Source organism: Paramormyrops kingsleyae, chromosome 3 (assembly GCF_048594095.1).
Source record: "Paramormyrops kingsleyae isolate MSU_618 chromosome 3, PKINGS_0.4, whole genome shotgun sequence".
Classification (NCBI taxonomy): domain Eukaryota; kingdom Metazoa; phylum Chordata; class Actinopteri; order Osteoglossiformes; family Mormyridae; genus Paramormyrops; species Paramormyrops kingsleyae.
In genome coordinates this window covers 29,073,596-29,096,152 of record NC_132799.1, presented here as the reverse complement: position 1 = coordinate 29,096,152, position 22,557 = coordinate 29,073,596, and the positions used below count along the sequence as shown (strand labels likewise).

The 22,557-nt window shown below is 47.0% G+C and overlaps 1 protein-coding gene across 8 annotated transcripts in view; it reads left to right on the top strand.

Annotated features, from left to right (window-relative positions):
• Positions 1-3,530: 3,530 nt before the first annotated feature.
• The window catches only part of LOC111843089 (uncharacterized), a 31,024-nt gene continuing 11,997 nt past the window's right edge, over positions 3,531-22,557 (top strand). For 7 of the 8 annotated variants that reach the window (XM_072710071.1, XM_023810321.2, XM_023810325.2 and 4 more), the window contains exons 1-2: positions 3,651-3,851; positions 19,439-19,552. In XM_072710071.1, coding sequence (XP_072566172.1) covers positions 19,479-19,552 — 74 coding nt within the window. In that variant the 5' untranslated portion in view covers positions 3,651-3,851; positions 19,439-19,478. The other variant, XM_023810319.2, reaches the window with a different exon arrangement.

Genomic DNA, 22,557 nt, shown 5'->3' with positions numbered 1-22,557 from the left:
GCAGGGAGGGGGGTGCATATCTCAGCTGTATGTCACTGTGGTGAAGCCGGAGGTGGGGGTTGGTGGTTTCTGCAAAAACTGTTGACACTGGAATTTACACTCAGAAAAATGACTGGTTTGCCTCAGAAATCCCAGCACTGGATCCAGTAATATAGGCTTAATATTGAAGACATAGGGCATATAGATGATACCTTCTCTGAAATTTGATATCCTGCACTTACACATCCACCACACTATTGAAAAACATTCTGCAAAGCATCTTTATAAAGTTTAACAAATAAGGTTCCTGAAAGCAGATGTTTTGCCTACCATTAAAAATATGTCCAGGGTAAAAGCATCATGTCATTAAAATTGCCACAGCCATCGCAATGACATTTAGGCTTTTTAGTAATATTTCAATGAGAATATGTTTAATCTTAAGAATCTAGCTCTTCTGAAGTCTTCATATCTTCGTTACACAGTGCTATATACAGCTCTGTGTAAAAGATGGTAACATATGCAGTTGGGTCAAAGAAACCATGATATTTCCTCTCATAAATATTTCTTTTGTGTGGTATTTATAGAACTATCAGAGTCCATTTAAACTCTGTATTTCATTAAAGCATAAAGAATCAAACATGTTGCATGTCGGTCAAAGAGCTAGACAATGAACAAATCGAGTACAGGTTTAAGGCCTTGGATGGTGTCTTGTGTCCTGCCTGAACTTTTTTCTTTGACAACTGCCAATCTCATTAAGACTTAAGTATATAATTATAAAGGGCGTGATCCAGCACCTGACAGATGTTTACAAAGCAGACACAATGGGTGACGACGCAGTGGAAACGGTGCCACCTTAATGATATCGTGATGATGCTTCATGAGCAAAGTGTCATCACAGTAACAGCTTATTGAGTGGCAAACGCAACCAATGCTCAAATATCCTTTTATGGCCGGGTTCTCTTCACGAATCTCCCCTTCTCGAAATAAGTGTGATTATAACCTGGCAAAAACCAACCTTGCTGGAGGTTTTTCTTGTTCCGTTATATAAAAATCGCGTCTTGGATTCCTTCTTCATGAGGACAGCATCAGATCCCTTAATTCTCAATTGGCGAAAGTGCAGCATGGTTTAAAGTGCATTTTATCAGTGTGCCGCTGGGGTTACAGGCAGGCTATTCGTCGTGCAATTAAAGCGTAGCGTTCGTCATTAATTTAATGTCCCGTTACATATTTGAATGAGTTACAAGCATATCATGTTCTCTTTTCTCGCTCTGTGGGCCTCGGCATGCTGTCACACGATCTGTCATCACGGCTTTGATTTAAAGCCCTTCATGTTAACGGACATTCATGTCCGTTTAAGGATTAAGCCTGAGAGAGAGCCATTTGATACACTTGCCTATTTAATTCTACTCCTCACACGTCAGAAATCCAAATAAGTACAGACTAAGTATGAGTATGTCCATTCGCTCATCCCCATATAGGGTTGTGGGTAAGTTTTGAGGTAATGAAGTTAAAATAGCCATTTTTTATTTTTATTTTTATTCAAAATAAATGTGAATGCCAAGGCCTCATTTCTAGCATGTACATTTAACCTTCCGAAAACAGTTGCTGATCTTTAATGCATGGGTTTAGAACTGCTGCCTCACAGCAAGAAGGTCCTGGGTTCGGTCCCGGGTCCTTTCTGTGTGGAGTTCACATGCTCTCCCCATTTTTGCTGGGGGCTCCGATTTCCTCCCACGGTCCAAAAGTGTGCAGGATAGGTTGATTGGTGAGTCTAAATTGGCCCTGTAGTTGTGTAAGTGTGAGTGTGTGTGCCCTGCAGTGTGTTGGCGACTGCCCAGGGTTGGCTCCCACCTGCGCCCATTGTTCCCGGGATGGGCTCCGGTCCCCCCTGTGACCCCAGTTGGGATTCAGAGGTTTCAGAAAAATGGATGGATGGATGGATGGATGGATGGATGGATCTTTAATGCCCCCACTTATAGGAGAGCCCAGGTGTTGGCACAGCTGACATCTGTTTCTTATCTGTTTCCTGGTGTTTATGGTGCCCATACTGTAGAACTCTGACTGTCTAGTCCGGGATTCCCCAGTCCTGGGGGGCCAGAATTCCACCACAGTTTGCAGATTTCCCTGCTCAGACATACCTTAAGCAGCTAATTACCAGGTGTGTCTGAACAGGGGAATCTGCAAACTGTCTTTCAGGACCAGAGTTGGGCAGGCCTGGTGTTGGCTTTAGTAGTAAGTAGGTTTCAGTCATTATTATTGTCTTTGGAATCAGATTTTGCTACTTTAATTCACCTACATATAATTTTCACCAGTGCATTACAGAAATAATAACTATTTTGACTTCACCATGGCAGCACTTATGAAGGCCAATGCAGCTGGAGATGAAAGGCAACTGGGACACGCCCACTCATGCTTCCTGTCCAATAGCGTCTTGCTTTTTGCAGCTGGACACGCCCAAAAACATGTCATTCACCCAGAACTGTTAATCCACGTCTGTCCCCAGCCGACACAGACGACGAGAAAAGCCACATCCTGGTCCGGAAATTATAGATTTAACTCTGGAGCTTACACTGCTGGTGTAGTTTAAGACAAAAAAAATATGATGGCCATTTGAAATTGTGGACACTTCATAAAATGTGAGCTCGTGTGGGACGTTTCCGTAGGATAAATCTTTTGAGCTCAAAGCACCACAGGAAATGACCAAAGTCTCAAACGTTTAATTATTACACTTCGGCTAAACGCAAAACCGTGCCACAAGCCTTTAAGAAAAGTGCCTCACATCCTTACAGCATCCAATCACATGCATGGCAATGCAAGCCCCCCCCCCACCCCACCCCAACCCCAACCCCAACCCCAACCCCAACCAAATCCTACAGCCTGTTCTTTAATTAAACAGGCGGGGCAGCACAGTGCTGTGTTTGCAATTGTGTGTGCCCGTCAGTGCCAGGCTAGACCGTGAATGATCATTACCCTTCATTACAGCCCAGACAAAGCACGAACCTCCGTCCCACTGCATGCTGGGTTTTAGAACAGCTCTCCTGTTTTTTTGGGCTAAAATTGAATATCAAACTTGACAATGCAAAAACATTATTGTTCAGTGGAACAGACACAAACCTTTCCCATGAAAACTCTAAATTCACAATTACATAATGCCGTTACTGTAGTGACTATCTGTTTAGCACGATTTCAGTATTTTATTTTTTATCAAACTGGTTTGATTAATTAATATAAATACATGTCTTCATCAGTCGGAACAGAAAGTAAGCACAACAGACACAGGAAAGGTTAAGTCACCGTCTTTGCTGTGCAAGTTGAGAGGTTTTTAACTCTCTAAATTGGGGTTTGTTTTTTAATTCTTTCCTTCTCACGGTTCACCGTTTTTAAGTATTCAAACAGAAATCCCCCCCCCCCCCATGTTTTTCTCGCCAAGATTAACATTTCATATGATTGTTCCTGACAGACGATTTTCTTACAGAGGCCTCGTGAAGGATAACCAAAAAAGGGCATATTGCGAGTCTGTTTTGGCAGCTTACTGGGATTTTGGGGAGTTTTTAAGGTCTAGGTATTTCACTCCCCTCCTCCTCTTTTCACTTTCTTTTCGCAGACAAAAATTACTGGATTATACAGGAGCGCCGCTCTCTCGCAGAAAGTGGATCACATTTGAGGTTTTTTTTTTATTTTTTGGGCGAGGGGGGAGTAATTGGTTTCCAATTAGAAGAAGCAGCGGGGAGCGCCGGGCAGGGGCAGTAAACAGCGCGTAGACGGGGGCTGTGATTTCCTCAGGGAGGGGCGGCCGCCGCTCTGCCGTTTTAATCTGTGCTTTAGCTCCGCTCCGCTTTTTAGGAAGCCAGCTGCGCCAGTAGACCGCACCAGTAAGTTTTCTTTCCCACTTTCCGTCTCGCTAAAGTGCTTTATGCGGGGTTTTAAACTCGCATCGCGCCATGAGCAGTAAATGTGCGGCGGCTGCCTGCGATCAGTACAGTACGTGCGCATCTAGGCTATTTGGGACGGGGGCTTTTCGTATCCATTGCTGGCTCTAACCTTGTTTTCGTTCAGTAGATGTCTTTGAAGGTTAATTGCAAAACAAGCATTACAGCTAGTCTTTTATGTTTAACATGTCTGGCAGATGTATGCATTTTATCTATCCTATGTAAAAATGTGTATGACCAGTGCGGTTATATTGCATGTGGTTTGCAGTTATTTTGAAGTATGTTTAACACAAAGGCAGCCTGGGGCTGGGCTGGTGCGGCCGCTTTTAGATGCTTATCGGGCGCATAAGCGCAGAGGAAGCGGGCGCCCAGCCCGGTATGCAGGCCGGCCTTAAGGTCGGGGTGCATTGCTGGGAATACTTTATCTGCAAGGGCACTTAGGCATGGGAAAAACTGGAGACCAGGGGTCACCGCAACGACTGGAAAGACCCCTTAATGTAACTGCAACACACTGCTTTCTTTTGAGGGTCGTCTTATTGATTGCAGTTGCGGTATACTTGATCATGATCGTGCAGTGGTCAATTTTTTTGTGGCACGTTACCCATTACGGCTTTAAAAGTCCGAGAAGACGCTTCCCGTCGCGTCTGTGCGATCTCAGCACCAGGATGGGTTGCAGTCGTGGTTAATTCTCGAGAACCCAGCATCTTAGTTATAGCGGTGTGAACTGTATCGCTTGAGATCACTGAAGTTGGTGAATAATGGACTTCAAAAGATATCACACCCACTATTATTTATTATCCACGAGACTGTTATATGGTGACAATTTTTATTCAGTCTTGTGCTTAATTATGTGAAATGTTTTGACTCTACCCCCCAGGCTTCTGTTGAAATCCTTAATTAATTGCTTTTGTTTTGTAGTCATTTAACTTTTGTATATAAAACATGGGAACGTTGCACGTTACTATTTAATCGCTTCAAGTAGATGTTTAGGTGTGTTTAGAAATACTTGTGGGATTTGGTGCATTTACGTACATATGTATGAGATTTTTGTGTAAAACGGGCAACCTTTCCAAAATGTAGAATAATGAAAATGATCTCAACATTTGGTGCAGTAGCTTTTGAGTGACGTATCACATTGTTTTGTGTCAAAGTAAAAGTTTGAGTTTGTTTGCTTTCAAAAAGGACAGGATGCTTGATTTAGAATACAAGCTTTTTCATAGGATTATAATGTGGTCATTGACCTCTTTTTACTTCCATAGCTGTGAATGCTGTGGCCTCATTTCAAGACCTAGTCACCATTTCAAGTTTCGCAAAACAAATATATTTGTTCTGTTCGTGTTCTCTGCGTGCGTGCTGTGGCGGAGTGCTATCCCTCTGTGAGTGGGAGAGCCTGGGGGGGGGGGGCTTCTTGCCATCAGATTCACCCCCCCCCCCCCCTTTTCTTGGAACATTTACTCAAGCTCTCTGAAGCTCTTTGGGGATCGGCTGCAGTTTAAGTCTTTCCGCAGAGTGAGAATAGTACTCTAATCTGGAATAACCCGGTCTATTAAGGATATTTATTTGCTTGTTCCTTAGCTGTTCTGCGGTAGATTTTGCCCTTAACTTTGAGTAATTTGAAAGATGCGTTTTCAGCCATTTTTAAAGTACTCAGAAGCCCCAGAATGGTCGCCCAGGAGTATTCGCCTTCATTCAGGTCATTTCTCCTTTGATCATGAGGTCTTACCGTAAGCCGACCTAAGAGTACTCTTCCTACGGAGCCATGCCGGAAGTGCCATGTGGCATTTGTCCTTTGACCGTCCCTTTTGGGTCTCTGTGACCCCCAGAAGGCAGGGGGTATGCCCCCGCTTTGAGTAATGGCTTCCTTCGTGCCGGTGTGACGTCCGTGCCCCTTCCTGGACTTCCTCAGTTCAGCCGCTGGATCCTGCGGCCCATTCGAACCTGCTGCTGGTTTCACACCTCTGCTCATTCTCACGCTTACCAAAATACCGGTCTAATTTGGTGCGTGCCTCTGGCCTGTGACGGAGCTTCCTCTTTGTGAGCATTATGCTCTGTAGAGAAATTCAGGGTTTTTTTTTTGTGCAAAGTGTTTATGTGTAATCATTAAATGCAAATACCATCAATTGTATGAACTGTGCAAAAGCAGTTTTATCATCACTTTTTCGAGGACGAGCCTCTGCTTATACCTCAAGAGTGATATATGAACCATAGTACTGCCCTACTGGCTTTGAAGAAGGAGGAAAAAAAGAAATTCCTGACCACACAAGCAAGCATTTTATTTCTTTAGCAGATGTTTTTATCTACAAACGTTTTTTTTCCCCTGGAGTAATTGGGGGTTAGGGGCCTTGCTCAAGGGCCCAACGGTGATATCAGTCTGCTGAACCTAGGGTTCAAACTACTGACCTTCTGATCACAGGCTGAGAACCAACCCGCTGATTTTCTGTCCTATTGGTAGAGAGTAAAGTCGAGAGTAAAGTGTACTTTTGATCTTAACTTTAAAATGAAACGTATCATTCATGAATACTGCTACAATGAACATTATGCATGACACAAAACAGTTGTTTCAGGTCATGTGAGCCTTGTCCCAGGATGCACGGGGCATGCCCTGGGTGGGGGCTCAGTGCCCCCCAGGGTGCACATTCACAGGCACACGACGTGCAATTTAGAGACCAGTTCAGAGAGCATGCAGACTCCACACCGAGCTGGGATTTTACCCCCCAATGCAGGAGGTGTGAACCTTTGCCCAGTGGGCCACAGTGCTGCCCTCCTCTCCTTCATTATATAGGATCATTTAGAAAATATCAGGAAACTCAGTTAAGCGCGAATCGGCAGGGTAAATGCACAAGTGAATCATTGTACTTTTTGAGTGCGATTTGTGTTTCTACCCGCTGACGCGTTAAACCGAAACAGACCTTTGCTGTAACAAGTCTAACAATAACAGCGCAGCCTGAGAAGTATTAATACAGCCCCACTCCTTCCACGCACCTTTTGCTAAGCGACACGATATGAGCTCCCGTCTTCCTGTAAACCGCCAGGAGTTTCGTTTTGCCAGGGCACACAGCCCCACTAAGTAAATGCTAAGCGGCCCCCACTTCGCTCTCAATTTGCCATTTTTATTGCATTGGGGGCTGGCAATAATGGAGGCAAGTTAATCATCTTAATCTCCGTTATGGGGTGTAGCTTGGATACAGGCCTGTTGACGGGGACCTTGCTCCCCCCCCCCCCCCCCACCAGAACCAGCCAGGGATTATGAACAAGCGTATAACCAGAGGGCTGCATTACTGCCTATGGTCTAATTACAGAGCGCCGTGAATTTTAATGCGGCAGAAAGCATTAATCCTTATTTTGACGCTTCTGGTTCGTCCTTTAACCTGATCTGCTGTTCAGCTCCTCCTTTCACAGACTAATGTCGATTAGGAATTTAATGAGGAGCCTGATGGGTATTTATTTTCCTCCAGATATGCATCCAGGAGGAGAGATTTTTCAGCCCGGAGAATCGCTCCTGAAAGCCGCATCTGATAAGTAGGCAGAGTTTGGGAAATATGAGGGGAATTCCGGCCCTTATAAGGAACGGCGCGAGGCTGGGGACTGACGATGGGGAGACGTTCCGGAATGCACCGTATTTTCGCTCGTTTATTTTAATTTCCAGCGAGAGCGAGTCGAACCTGAAGGGAATTTCAACAGAGAGGCTGGACATGGGCCCAATGTGGGGGAGACTGAAGCATCCATTTCCGGTACGGGATGGACCTTGACCTAAGTCACAAAAGAGGGGTTACCATGGGAACGAGGAGGTGGTACTCTGCAGTGGCAAACCCCCGTCACTATGCCTAACGAGAGTCACCTTTAGGTGCACTGAAAACGCCACACGGTACATACATGTGATTGTGTGCCGTGTTAACCTGAGTTGCATTTCTGAAGCTAATGCACATGCCTTCTCGGTTGAGGGGCAGCCCAGGCGCAGTGACGTTAGGCCCGCTGGAGGCTTAGAGGTCAATCAAATGCGATGCATTTTTCTCTGCTGCGGTAAAAATGGTGTAAATCACTATAGAGGCTCGTTTCCTGTGATATTGGGTCCATTTTCCATCTTTGGGTGTCTTCATGAAAGTACGTGTAATAAAACCATCCTTTTCACCTCATTCTGCTCAGTATCATACTATAGTTTCTAATGCAGGTGATCACTTTGATTTTTGTATTCATAATTAACTGTTTTCATTTTCAGAGCGATATTAAGGCATCTGTCAGTCTGGGTCATCAGATTGATATAGATGGATGGCATGTTGTTGTGTAGCTGCCTTTCTTGCCTTTCCTTCTCTTTCTTGCCTTCCCTTCTCTTTCTTTCCTTTCCTTCTCTTTCTTGCCATCGCTTTGTGATGAAGTAAAATCAGGCGTATAAATCAGGGCTCCCCAGTTTTTGTCCCGGAGTGCCAGAATTCAACAGTTTGCAGATTCCCCTGTTGGAACACGCCTCCTAAACCTGGTAATTGGCTGATTAAAGATGTGTTTCAGCAGGGAAATCTGCAAGCCGCGTGGCGTTCTGACCCCGCAGGACCGGGACCGGGGAGCCCTGGTGTAGATGGTGGAACCAGAGCAGAAATGTGGATTTGCCAGGGGGTGGCGGCCTGGAAGCACTCTGCTGTGCGGGGAGCCCATGGAGTGGTAGAGCAAAGCTGATGCCCCCCATGTCGTGAGCAAGAAAAATGACATCGAGAGGTATCGGGGGGGGGGGGGGCTGGAGAGACAGTGGAGTGCCCTGGCTGATGCTTCCCATAATCCCTTGCTGCAGCGAGGCCTTTGTTAATGTCCGCCCAGCAATATTACATTCGCTAAGCCCCCTTAGGTTATCCTTGTGGTTCTGCTGTGGTGGCCTTCCTCTTGGACCCCAGGTAACGCCATGCACCTCGGCGCTGCCAGTCATCCGAGATGGTGCTCAGTGTTTGGGAGTCTGTAATCCCCGCAGCTCACGGCTAGTTAGTAGCCTTTAAATGTGTGAATGTAGGCAAACTGATGTTCCGCCGCATCCCCGGTCGGTGTGACCGTCTGCTGTCACGCCTGTCTGCTCTCTGCTCCTTCGCCAAATTGTCTGGCAGGCACACGTGAGAGGTCTCCCCTCTCTGTGCCGTCTGCTATGCTGTGCTAATGGCACCCCCAGATGTGCTCGCAGCTGTGGAGAGCTGAGACCCAGGACACTGCCCCCCCCCTCTCCCCAACACACACACACGCACAGAGCATGGCGTGCTGTAATCATTATCTCCTATCTACCTTATAAATGAGGCTGAACGAGGCTGAGATTCTGTAATGATAATCAGGTTACCCTTATTTTGGAAAGTTGACCTTCACACCAGGTTTTTGCTGCTCTTCGGCCTTTTTTGCTTTGGGGAAAATACGGGCACAGAGGTTAAGGGTAGGGTTAGGGTTAGGCTTAGGATAAACCGTCCATCTGGGCTAGAATAGTCCCCACAAGGGTTGCCAGCTGGTACTTCTGACTAACCTGAAATCCTCTCATGTTCGTCCTTACACACGCCATTAATGGCAGAGGCCAGCAGGGGGCATGGTGGTTAAGTGTGCAGCATTGATCCGTCCAAGTGCCCCTTCTGCTGTTCTCCCCTCAGGCAGGATGTTTACCTCCAGTTTGTGTACGGTTGTATACACAAGGAAGCTGCTCTTAAAAGCATCGAGGAACGGCAGCATAGGCAAGACGAGGTGCAGATCACTTCAGCCTCCCCTTGAAGCGCTGGTGGGGGTGGTTTGGGGGGGCATTCGCTGGAGCCACAGCGTCTGAGATTCCCCTGTGCCTCAGGGAAGTAATTTTCTTACCAGTGTTTATTGTGTTTACTGTGGTTAAAAAATAAGTTTGTGTGAAGGTGGCTGTCTCGTAAAAGGCTGAGATTACCCTTATTTCCTAAGGGGACAGACTCACTTACGGGGGGGTGGGGGTTTGAAACTGCCCTACAGCGTTTGGCTGACTGAGCCAGTCACCGGTCAGTCCTGCATACTCTCCCTCCTCCCTCTCTATCTGCCCGGGAGCTGTCTGTTGTACGACCGCAGGAATGCTCCCGCTGTCCTGCAGTGCGTCCAGCACGCTCTCCGGAATGCAGCCGGCCAATTTTTTATTATTTTTTTCCCTCGGACATCGCATGTCACCGGGCAGCACAATTAAAGTGGCAGATCAAAGCCCCGACTACGAAGGACGCCGGCTCCCCCCAGTCAGTCGAGTGCACGCGTGCCGTGGAAAGCTAGGAGCAGGTCCATATGGCAGGAATATAAGCTTAAGAGTGACTGAGTCTTATCTGGGCTTCTCTCTACCAGCAGGGGGTCCAGAATTTATCCCTGTTGCCAGAATTGAAACGTGCTGGATTCCTGCTCTTTGGTTGATCTTCGTGCTCAGGGATGGAGCGCTGTATGGGTTTGTTACTGCGTCAGAAAGGCGAGATGGGAAGCACTGCAGCCTCACGCCTTCAGGGTTGGGGATTCGAAACGTGTGTGTGTGTGTGTGTGTGTGTGTGTGTGTGTGTGTGTGTGTGTGTTTGTGTGTGTGTGTGTGTGTGTGTCCGTCCCCCAAGCAATGTTGCCCCTGCTTCCTGGAATAGGTCCCAGCCTCCTCCCTGCCCCCCCCCATGACCCACATCAGGATTAGTAGATGATAGATGGGTGTTTCTCTCAAGCCCCGATGTTTCCTAAGCACTCTTGTTGTGAGAAGTGGAGTAAAGTGACCGACTGCTCCAGCATCTCACGCCCTTTCCAGAATTAGCGACGCCTTTTTGTTTTCAAAGTTCTTCGGGAATTACACTCTCTGTCATCAAATTGTTCTCGTTGGTTGGCAGAGGTGGAGAAGGTCTTGTCAGAGACAGTGGAAAACGATGGATCCATTTTAGGATAGTTCCCAGCCCCTTAGAGGTTGTTATGTGTGTCTGAGGTTCTCTCTGGGGCTGACACACACACACACACGCTCACGCACACACATGCTTTCCCGCACACCAAAGTCATTCAGCTATCAAGTGATTACAATCGGATCCCGCACCCAGTGGGACCTCGGACGCTCTGTGGACAGAGACGAGCCTTGAAGTGGGATAGGGATCTGACCGACACCTGAACAGTCGGAGGACACTTTCCCACGAGGGTGGCGGGGCTAGTATTTGACTGGGACAGCTCCCTGCCAGAGGAATCCGTATTAACATCGACGTCCTTGTCTAGCCTGCCGGCTGCGGGTGGAGGAATCCCAACCTCCGAATATGAGAACTTCTCCTGGAGATATTTGGAAGAAACTCTCTAGTTTGTGGTGTCAAATCAAGTGCTTGTGGTTCTCGTTCAATTCTTCCTTTTCACTTTCACTTCTGCAGTGCGGTAGCTTTTGGCAAGAATATTTAAATGTAGCTTAAAGCAGTAAGTGGTTCCTTTTGTTTAGTTTTTTGTGAATATTTATAATTGTGATGATTGGTCTGTTTAAATCTAGGCAGTGAATTTGTGCCCTGTGAAATCGAATGGGTCTTCACAAAACACCATTGCAGATGTTGCAGCTGTATGTTATACGGTCAGGCATTTGGGCCTGAAATCTCAGTGTGGTCCATATCTCTGCGTTCAGAACAGAACAGCTTTATTCTACACTCCCAAAGGCCTCAGCCAATGAGAACTGGCACCTAGGCAGGTATCCTGTATCCCAGATCATGACTGTACACTGTACAGTGAGCTCTGTCTTCATGATCCGAATTTCAGCAGAACTTTCACTGTGGTCAAAGTTCAAAGTCACAGACTGAGTGGGGATAAAATTACACATCTCTCTACACAGGTAGCGGCCTCTTTACTGGAGAGGAGAGGAAAGACAGGATGATTGAACGGGTGCTAGTTCTCGACTTTTCTTCAGAGGTCTATGTTTTGGCGTTCTTGGGACACGGGTCGCCGCCAGCGGCACTGAATAATTCATGGGTTTTTTGGAAAGGTGTGCTGGATGGGACTAGACCACAGCACAAAGTAATCCTAAGGGCCTGAACGAAACACCTGCATGCCAACCGCTAAACGTTAATTCTGGTTTCACCGGGGGTTGGACATATAGTATCCTGTTAAACTGGGCCACCGTTGCTAATGGCGACGGCAAGTAGACGATGTGCTGGAACAGGAGAGTCAGCAGGGCGGGTCCCATGCAAGTGGAGGTGCTGAAGCTCCAGCACTGCGAGGTCTAGGCTGTAGACCTTTCCTGTGGAGACCTTTCCTGTGGAGACCTTTCCTCAAGTCCTTACTTAGGGTTTACTCTGGATGTTACACATGAAAAAATTACACCCTCAATGTCTCCAGTTGTACTGTGAGATAGCGCTTTTCTTCCTATATTAATTTTTTTGAAAACACAAAATGTCGCACAGTGATGACAAAAGTTTGCTTGGGCCTGGAATGTTAAACGCAATGCGTGCGCAGACCGGCAGGGGAGTGGGGAGAAGGAGAGGGTGCGGGCGGCCCGGCCGAGTGTGAGCATGCTGTTAATCGCAGGCCTCCATAATGAGGAGGAGTATTACGGATAAAGGGAATGTAATTTGCAGGTGGCCGTGGAGGGGCGAGGAATTTATGGATTTCTCCATTTTCAACACGTCCTCAGGTTTTGGGATTTTTACTGGACCGTTTTAACCTTTGACCCATGTAATCCTTGATGAGGGGGGTGAGCCGGGTAGATCCACAAATGTTCAGGAGGGATGGTGAATCTGGGCCTTCGGAAGGTTTGGGGTTAATTGTTATTCCTGGGGAGCTGTCTCTCTCTTTTTCCCCTGAATCCCCCGCTGTTAATGCTAAACCCGCGTGCTGAGGCCTGACTCGCCATGGTAACCTGAAGCCGCCGTATCTCGCTGGCCCTCTGTCAGCGCGGTCCTATCATCTCCATCAGGAGGCCCTTGGGCTCTGTCTCCTCATGTGAGGAATGTGGCCCCATCAGCGGACGAGCTCTCGGTCATGCGATTCCTGCGAAATTCTTCAGCCGTGTCAGGGAAATTCAGACATGAATAATTTGCCCAGGCCACGATTCTACATAATTTCTCTGTCCTTGTTCAAGCGGGCGGTTTCAGGTGCTTAAGTGTGAAATTCAGGCTGAGCAGTGAAAGCCTGTTTCGAACTACAGTGACGACAAAGGGATCGTGTGGGTATTTGCTTTTATAAGTCCCAAAATTCAGCAATATCTTCAAAAAAACCATTTTTTTTTTTTTTTTTTTACTGATCCTCTCCCTGTGTCATGAAATTTTCATCTGATCATTTTGACTTTTACTCCACATGTGGGGAGGAACCGTAGACAGACAGTAGTGCAGGAAAAAGTAATCACTGATAACTGCAGTGATTGTATTGGTAGCTATCCATGTTGCCACTAACCAGTAACTGGCTGCTGTGGTAACCGCATGCTAACGGCTCTCCAAATGCAGATTATAGGACATTAAACTGTCATCTTTATCTAGCAATGGGAGATGTTAGTCTTTCAGATAAATGGTGGGCGCGATGTACTGTCAGATTGGTAGTAGCTTATGTTGGCGTACACCGTTTCGGTAGTTCATTCATTACCCACAGTCCAGCGAGCTTTCAACACATCTGGAAGTTTTTTTTTTTTTTTTTTAAGGTGACATTTTACATTGCGTAAAATACTGTAGATAAATATTGTTGGTAGAAATACTGGACTCATAGATGGCGTTCAGAGTTATGAGGGAGGATCACTGGCAGTTGCGTGATGAAAAGGGAGCACCTGACTCGGCACGCCATCTGGATAGGGGTCACGGGGGGGGGTTGGGGGTTGTCCTCCAGCACGGAGGAGGGTGAGGAACCTCAGAAACCTCCCCGAGGGAAGTGGCCAGCCCTACCATGCACTTGTGTAGGAGAATCGGTCCAAAAGCCATGCGATGGCCCCCTCCCCCCAGCAAAAGCCATGCGATGGCCCCCTCCCCCCAGCAAAAGCCATGCGACGGCCCCCTCCCCCCAGCAAAAGCATGTCCAGGTCCGGCAGGCTTTGGGTGGACGGTGTGACAGTATGCAGGCCCTTGCACACACATTTGGCCAAGAGGAGACCAGTAAAACTTCATGAAACACTATAAATACCCCCCCCCCCCCCATAAAACAGTGATGTTGGGATCCATAAGCCTTGATGTGACAGGTTTAGGTTCCTATCTCGTGGTTTCTGATTTTGGGTCATCACAGGCTACTATTAAAAGACTAATAATTGTGAAAAATGTGCACAGGTGGACATCCATACTGGTCAGTGAGTCACGTCTCCTCTTGGGAAAACAAACATCATCCCTCTTCCTCCGGGGGAGGGGGGGGGGGGGCTGCGTGCTTCGTACTGAGCATGTTTTTAAGGGGAGAAAAGTAATTTCTTTTACCATATTTGGTCTCGCAGAGTGATGCCAAGCAGCCGTTTGATCGTCTGCACGGCAATTCAAAGGTTCAGGTTTTCACTTCTGATCCTTCCCGATAGCGTGCCCCCCCCCCCGGAGGGGCATTTACTGGGCTCCTTTCTATCAGTCAGACCAAGAATCAGCCTCGTTCAGGCAGATGCCTGCAGAGAGACTGGGTGCTTCCCTTCCCTGTGACAAAGGATGTAGGTTTAGATTCGACACTGATGTGAACAAGATCAGTGACCAGTACTACGAAGATGAAGAGCTCTATGTCTTGGCGAGTGCTTCCCTTACTGTCTAAATGTGTGCATTCAGCTCCCGTAAACCCGCACTGTCCTCTGAGATTGTGTGTCTATCCATCTTATCTGTCAACCTATCTGAAAACTAGCAGCAAAATGTCAGTTGGTCAGCCTCACAGCCTTTTCATACATCTGTGTACAAATAGCTGTGTGGGTAAAACAGAGAATACAAACATCTGGAAATGGGGAGAACCGTGCAGTCAACTCGCAGCGGAATGTGGCGGGGGGTCCAGACATCAGTGGGAATTGGTGGTGAGTGAGATGGGGGTTTTATGAAGATGAGAGTCTCCTGATGAGGAGTGTGGAGTTCACCGTGAGCTTCTGCTGTGCAACGGAGGGAGGGAGTGTTGGGATCGTAGCATTGCATGTAGCGAGCGTGTTTGGTTTTTTTTTGTGCATGTCGAAGATCCCCGACGTTTGGGTTCCAAGCTGAAATGACTCATTCAGGTTCAGAGCAACGTCCGCTGAAGGGTCCTGTACATGTTCACCCTGCTGTTCTGTCGCCTATTTATATTCCGTGTAAATAATGCAGGAATGTGTCACAACACACCCATGTAAAGCAATTCAGGGTGACTCTTGTGAAAGGCGCTGTATAATAAATTAATTGAATCCATTAGCTAATTCTCAGTGGCATAAGCATGCAACGTCAACCGTGTGAGCAATTAAACAAATGTTTATAGATGTGACTGCAAGCATAATTGCATTTTGAAGTATAAAGCAATTAATTTAGTTTAAGATGCTTTAAGTCATATGCTGTATTGGTCAGTCGGGTTAACAGTGAAAAGGGTGGGGGCTTGCCTAGACTTGAGCTGATCTTTTACAGATAAGAACCCTACACCTTCATCAAGGATAAAGTTCCAATCCAGGAGGACACCCTGTACATGTGCGCCTCCTGCAGTTCAGGGAGGGGCATCACTCCTAGTATGAGGAATGCTTTTTTAAACTTTTTCTAGTTTAAAAACCAGATGTGAGGGCAGATATCTTGTTCATGATGTTAGCCTCCTGTGCTTTCTGAGAGAGGTTCCAGACTCACTGCTGCCCCCTACTGCAGCGGATGATTTCTCAGCGGGTGAACTGCACCCCAACTTGGTCCTGTACCCTTGTAAAGGAGGACCTACTGTGCTCTACTGCGCAGGATTTGCTCATCCTCCATATGCCACCATGAAGTGTATTCTGGCTTCATTGTTCTTTTTTTCTGGTTTATCATAATAAAATCCTGGTTATTTCCAACCCTGGCGCACATGATGAGTTTCTGATCAGTTGCTAAGCAGTGAGGATCGGGGGAGAAGGCCTTGTCCCTTTCAGGAGGGTGTAAGGAGTTCCTCCTTTTGTGACTCTTGTGGGTGGGTGGGGGGGGGGGGGGGGGGGCTGCTCTGAAGGCTAGATCAGCCGCAGATGTGGAAAGGAGAGCAGAGCTGCAGCCCCCGTCCATGTGGAAACGATTGTCCAGCCTGATTTTCCTTGTGGTTAGAACAGTGCACATGGACAGAGTGGAGAACATGCACTGTCCAAACAGGAGAATCAGTCCCATAGTTCTTAGTGCTCTGGGAGCATTCTTCATCCAGACTGGGCACGGAGAGGGAGAGAGTGTGTTTCTGAGGTTTCAAACATGTATTTTTACGTGGCAAAGTGCCTGGAGATCTGGGCACGTATCCGACACTGTACAAAGGCTCTAGATAACCGTTGTTTCAGCTGCAAAGATTTATGGGGATGAAGTTGTTTTTTTTCCTCCCCCAGCACAATCTGGCCTTTATAAATATGCATTTTAATATTTAGAACCGCACAAAGAGAGGATTCGTTATTGTGACAAAAATCATCATGCCAAGCCAGGAGGTTACGCTCCAAGAAAGCGCACTGAACTTCGTCTCTCTGAGCTACTTTGAAGCACGCAGACTTTGTCCGTCCCACAATGCATTTGGGTAAAACTCTCGCTCTGTGGAGGAGCTGTCGGGTGAATTAGTTTGTGGGTGTTTACCAGACTGGATGGTGGTTTTTCTGCCCAGTGCCCACATCATGGAGTCAAAGTGAACAGATTCATCTCCATCTCGCCTCCCTTCTTATTTCCATCTTTAGTTAAACTTGATTTCTTCACATGTTATTTCTTTTAGATGTTCATCAGAGGCCCAGGTGAAATAGTGAGGGAATCTCCCTTCAGGTAGCACTACACTCATACCTAGAGAGAGAGAGAGAGAGATATGTATATGTATATGTGTATGAATAATACATAAATAATGCATTGCACGATTGGCCATTTCCCTTAGTGGAGGACCAGGGATTTCATTGGCTCATCCACCACTTAGAACCTTACTAAGTCAGCGCTGAGTCTCCTGATTGGCACTACAATGCTGATGTGTCGCTGCCAACATTGTGTGACGTGGTTGCTGCACATCTTAAGAAGTAATGTAACCGACGACAGCTTCGCTACAGATTTGTGCCGCTCAGAGGCTATTCATAGCTCAGTCTTAATTATTGAAGAATGTATCTTTTTTTTTTTTTTTTTTTTTTTTTTGAAAAGTGACCAGGAGTTTATCACGTTTCCGGCTAGGACCTTTAACGTAACATTTTCTGCGCTGTTAACTTCCAGAGTAGCGCCAACAGTCTGTGATCTGAGGGTGGGGTTATACAGTGGTACCTCCCACAGGGGTGTGGTCTCACTGGGTGGCTCCATGAGGTGTACACAGGCATGCAGTGGAGGTTTAATGTAACGCTCATTACTGGAGGGGTGTTCCGGAGCAGTGATGTGGAAGATAAGGACCTAGATCCTTAATCCCTGTAGACCAGAGATAATCAGGGACGATATCTTTCCCAAGGTCTTCTATGGCCCGCTGTACAGTGACGGAACGGTCCCGTTATACGGAAAGATCTGGCATTTCTGTCAGAACACGCACGCAGTAGACGCAGAAGTGATGCCAAGAAAGTCAGCTTCAGATGATTTATTTTCTGCAAAATTCAGCATTTTTCCGTTGAAATGTGCAGCTGCAGTGCACTTCATTTTATTATTTTTTTTTCTCCATGTCCTGGCAACTGGTTTTAAGTGGTAAAAATGAAAACTGAATGTTCGTGGTTTACCGTTAGAAACCACTACTGGAACTCATCTACCACGTCGTTAAACAGTTGCTTTGCGCAGGATTACTTACAGAGCCATTTCTGTGGCTCGAGATTTAAGGGTACGACTGTTCTGAAACCTGCAGAATCGCGGGATCCTTAACTGTCACGCCACCCGGTGACCAGATTCAGTTTAGGTAGTCTAAGGAGAGGACAGTGTTTCTGCTCCCACTGACACATCGTGGTGGGTTGTTTATTTCCCAGAAGCCCTTGGGACTTTTTTGCTTTGCCCTTGTCTTTTTCATCCCAGTGCTTTTGGCTACCTTTCCCCAGCATTAGTATTGATGCTTGTCAACAAAGTCAAGGAAAACAAACTTGGAGACAGACGAGGGTAATTACCATTCACATGTCCTAATGAGCTCTTTTCATCTGCATTCCTAAGCACTATCTTGGGTTTAAAGGGACGGTCCAGTACAAAAGTTCACTCCCCGAGCTGCTTCACAGGGTAAGTGTTCCCTGACTCGCACATCTCTGCAGATCAAAAAATGAAGCTTAGGAATGCAGGCTGAATCGCCAAGGGACCGTCACCAAAGAGCAGCACTAGTAGCAAGAGAGGGGTCAATAAAAACGTCCCATAAAGCTGTCAGGGTGGCCGTGTACATAAATGTGGAAAATCCATATGACAAGCTCCCGTCTTGTAAGGGTGAATCAGACTCTTTTTAGTAAATATCCATCTATGGGAACTGTCAGAAGTACAATGACAGTGATGAGCATTTGAATGTAAACTCTTTAAATTCCGAAATGCTTTTGGTTTGTATAGATAACGGATGATGACTTTGTACCATAAAAAAATGTGGTTCACACTTTTTGTATAATAGTGAGGACACCCCCTGACCGATTGACAGAATTAGGGTGTTCTCTCTGCAGGTGACAGACCGCCGAGGCAGGGCTGGGGACAGTACGGCCATACGGCCTAGGGCCAACGGGACGATCGTATGTGCTTCTGGAAAAATCTTAACCTCCTCCTGATCCTCGTAATCAGTACAGGAGTAATCAACACTGTCAGCTAGGTGCTGTTCTGGGATCAGCCTTGGGACTGCTGTCGTCACGGTTACGAATGAAGGCATATGGAGCTGCAGACGACTGCCAGTACATGTCGTCCCAGAACTGCGCCCATGCCTTCGCGGTGACCAATCAGGTGTCTGTTTGATGTCGGGGCTGGACCGTGTGGGGAGAAGCACTGCGGGGGTAACCTCACTGAAACATGCAGATGGATTAATCCATGAAGCAGGTTGTCCAGGAGAGGAATCCTAACAAAGCTCCGATAAGGCAGCCCCTCCCTGCAAACACCGCTGCAGTAATTATCCCCTGAGGCTTTGCTTTCCCTGACCGCCATAGTGGAGCCAGCCGCTCGGGGGGGTTTCTCATAGGGAATGGAATCCGTTTGGGAGCAACGATTTTTGCTTTGCACTGCGACTCCGCGTCAGTGCCCTGTGCGGTTTCGGTCCTGCTCCGTGTTCCCTGGTCAGCCAGAGTAAGCTGGAAGTCAGGCTTTTGGGGCCTGGAGCCTCATGTGGACCACAGGCAGGGTGGCATAGGGGAGAGGCAGAGGCTCAGAGGGACAGGGACAGGGGCCTCCTGTGTGACACTGAATGCCACTGCATTCCTCAGGAGTAAGTTTGGCCAGTGGGACGCAGCACTGCATCAGCCTCTTAGACTGGATGGCATTATAGAGACAGTAGGCCTTATTTGAGTTAAATAAGACGGCCTACCATAGTGTGTTGTCGTCGTTAAAGGTCAGCAGGCTGTCGGTCACCGTCAGTCTCCGTGTCGTTTTCAGGCCAAACAGCAGGACATCCAGCCCCCATCCAGGACCCACCATGGACGACGACTTCGATCGGCGCAGGGAGCTCCGGAGACAGAAACGCGAGGAGATGCGTGTGGAGGCAGAGAGGTGAGCCTCCGGCCCCCCAGGCCTGTCGCAGTGCTGTCAGACCAGCTAAATGGTAACGCGCACCTCGTGTACAGACGGCCATGCAGGACTCAGACGTCACATTATGGGAGGCTCCGTGTGTGTGTGGGGGGGGGGGGGGGTGTGACACCCCTCTGAGAGGAGTGGCCAGTCTCACCTTCTTCACAGCCCCCAAAAGTCTTCTGATCCGTGTGCTAAACTTGCCTAGGGCTAGCTGACACCCTGCTCATAACTCTCATGCACTACATGCTACTCCGCTACGTTCTGTCACTCCTTAAAGAGCAGAATTGGGGCTTTAAGGTGACATCACACATGTGAGGCTGTAACCTTGGCAACTTCCTCTTCCTTGTCAAAATCAAAATTTTAATCAGTTTTTTCCCCCACAGATCTCAGAAGGATGTTTTATCGTTTTGTCGATCTTGCAGTTTTTGGATGCTGGTCCTCGTAGTTTGTGTCCATTTTTTTTTTTGTTTAAAAAAAAAAAAAAAAAAAAAACTTTACAAGTTGGCTCATAACTGCAGGGGCATTAAAAATGATAATTTTCATTTAGCTTGCATGTCACTATACTCACCCCTCCCCTGTGCCGGTTTTTATACAAAGAAATAGTTGGAAGGAGTTCACTTTTTTTGTTTTTTAGAATTGTTTCAAAATGACGTATGGGAATTCAGGGCCAAAATATCCATTGTTGTGGTCTGCGATGTTAATTTAGTTGTCACACTCATAAAATTTTTCCATTACTGCCACTTTGAAAGTGTGTCGAATTGTGGCAAAAATGCCAAATCCGGAATCCAGTCTGCATTGAGGGTCCTCCGTCATTTATGGACACACGAGTATCTGCGGCTTTTATCAGTTGTCTTCTTCTGACAGAAGTAGATGAATTTCCGCGAGCGTGTGTCGTTACTCTCGACCCCCCACCCCAACATGCCTCACAAGGTGCAGTTACTCGGTTCCCCAAAAAGCAGTGTAACAGCGGCAGAGGCACGTTTTTCAAATTAAGCGCAGGAGAAAGGCAGCACAATCTTAATGGGAATAATGCGACGGCTTCCCCACTACTGCACCGCGCGCGCAACACATGCGACCGCTTTCCGCAGTAACCGAAAACACGTGAGGGAATCCGCAGCCGGCTGTGTCCGGCCCCCGCGGCTCTGTAATCAAGTCTGCTGCAAACACGTTTCACACACACATCTCTCTGCCCTTTCTGAGGAACTCCAGGCGCTCACTTTCCGGGTGGCTCCGTGGAGTGCTGCTCTTCTCCATTAGAGGCGTCGGCGTAACGCAGTGGACCCTTCAAGTTCGGCACGGTCACCCCACCTGACGCTTAGCAGCCTGGGCCTAAGCACGGACGTGTCTGAAGCCAGTTAAGGCTTCGCCTGGGGGGGGGGGGGCACCAACTTCCCCCCGCATCCACTTAATCTGCACATTAGGTGTTTGGGGAAAAACCTTTTTATTTCTCAGCTCCTTGGCATTTTTACACAATCAGAACTTTCATATCACAAAAGATATTTAACTGAGGGTTCAGGGGCGTGCAAATTTCTGAAAGCATTGGTTCATTGGGCTGGTACTGCTGCTGACGGTTAAGCAAAAAACAGTAACACAAACGTAGGAGTTCAGCAGAAAAGTAAATTCTAATGAATAAATGAATGAAAGCGTTAATACTGTTATGAATTCCAGGTTCTTTACACTCCCTAGACAGACGGCAGAGTCACACATGCAATGAGTTGGTTATGTAGTTATAACGAAACAGCTGAGAAATTTCTACAGAAACATGCTTATACCAATCTATGTTTGTTTGTTTGTTTATGTGTTTGTTAGGATAATGTGTAAACATAGCCAATCTAAAATAACCCCAGTAATGGTTTTTTCCACCCGGTTAGCATTTCACCTACTGCCTGCAGTACCTGAGTATGTACTTAAGAAAAAACAAAAAACAGTAGAACATATATGGCTGGAAGGTATATACTTTAAAATCAAAGATCTCTGTTTGCCTGTAGGTCTGCAGAAACTGACACCAATTATTAATCTATATTGAAATGCAGGCTGATATCATCTGGGTTCAACCTGATTGGTACTAAGGAAGTAATTTGAAAATGATACGGTTCATCTTTCTGAGCTACTGTTCCTTTAAGAAACGGAACCGCTGCATACAGTCCAGATTGTGGTTTGGTTTCCCCTGAAAAGCTGAGCAGCCCAGGAGCCCAGTAAGGTTAACTGGTCATAAGCAACCTGCAAAATGTTTGTGTGATTGACAGTCAGATGTATTAGGCTATAAGTTAATCGCGATTTGCCAAGTTAGTCTCTTAGCGATCGGCAGTAAAGCAGACCTGCCGATCATGACACAGACATAGATATACTGAGGAAACTCAGCAGAGGATTTTTGGCCAAAATGCACATTTAATATCGCTGCGTTCTTGGCTGTGTGCACCGATGACATTTAGCCCTTAGGTACAGAAAGACGAGGCATTTTTTGATACCCGATAGTATCCAAGTAATTCGGTTGATGCCAAAAAAGTATTGAAGTCTGGTACTTAGCCGTAGCCTTGAGCTTCCTGGGATAGATTCCAGGACCTAGGACCCTGTGATGGATGGATGGATGGATGGATGGATGGAGCCAATAATAATGTTTCAGTACAACAGAAGCTAAGCACCTCATACACAGTGCAGAAAGCAGATATACTGTAAGCCACATTAAACTACTGTGTGTGTGTGTGTGTGTGTCTGTGTTCTGCAACCAGTCATGTCCTTCTGTTGCCATGTCCCCAATATTTTGTTTGCAAACAGTACGTTTGCTGCAGAGAAGTCTCTCACAATCCTGCCCGCCTTTCCTGCTGTCGGAGCCTCTGTCCCACATGCTTGTCCCAGGAAAACTCTGAACTCACTGGAATGTTTTGACTGCTTTTTTTTTAACCCTGAAAAAATATCCTGTTAGAATGTTCCACGGTCTAGCGAGAAGTGGGGGCGGGTTTAAGGCTTCAAGGCATGTGGGGCCC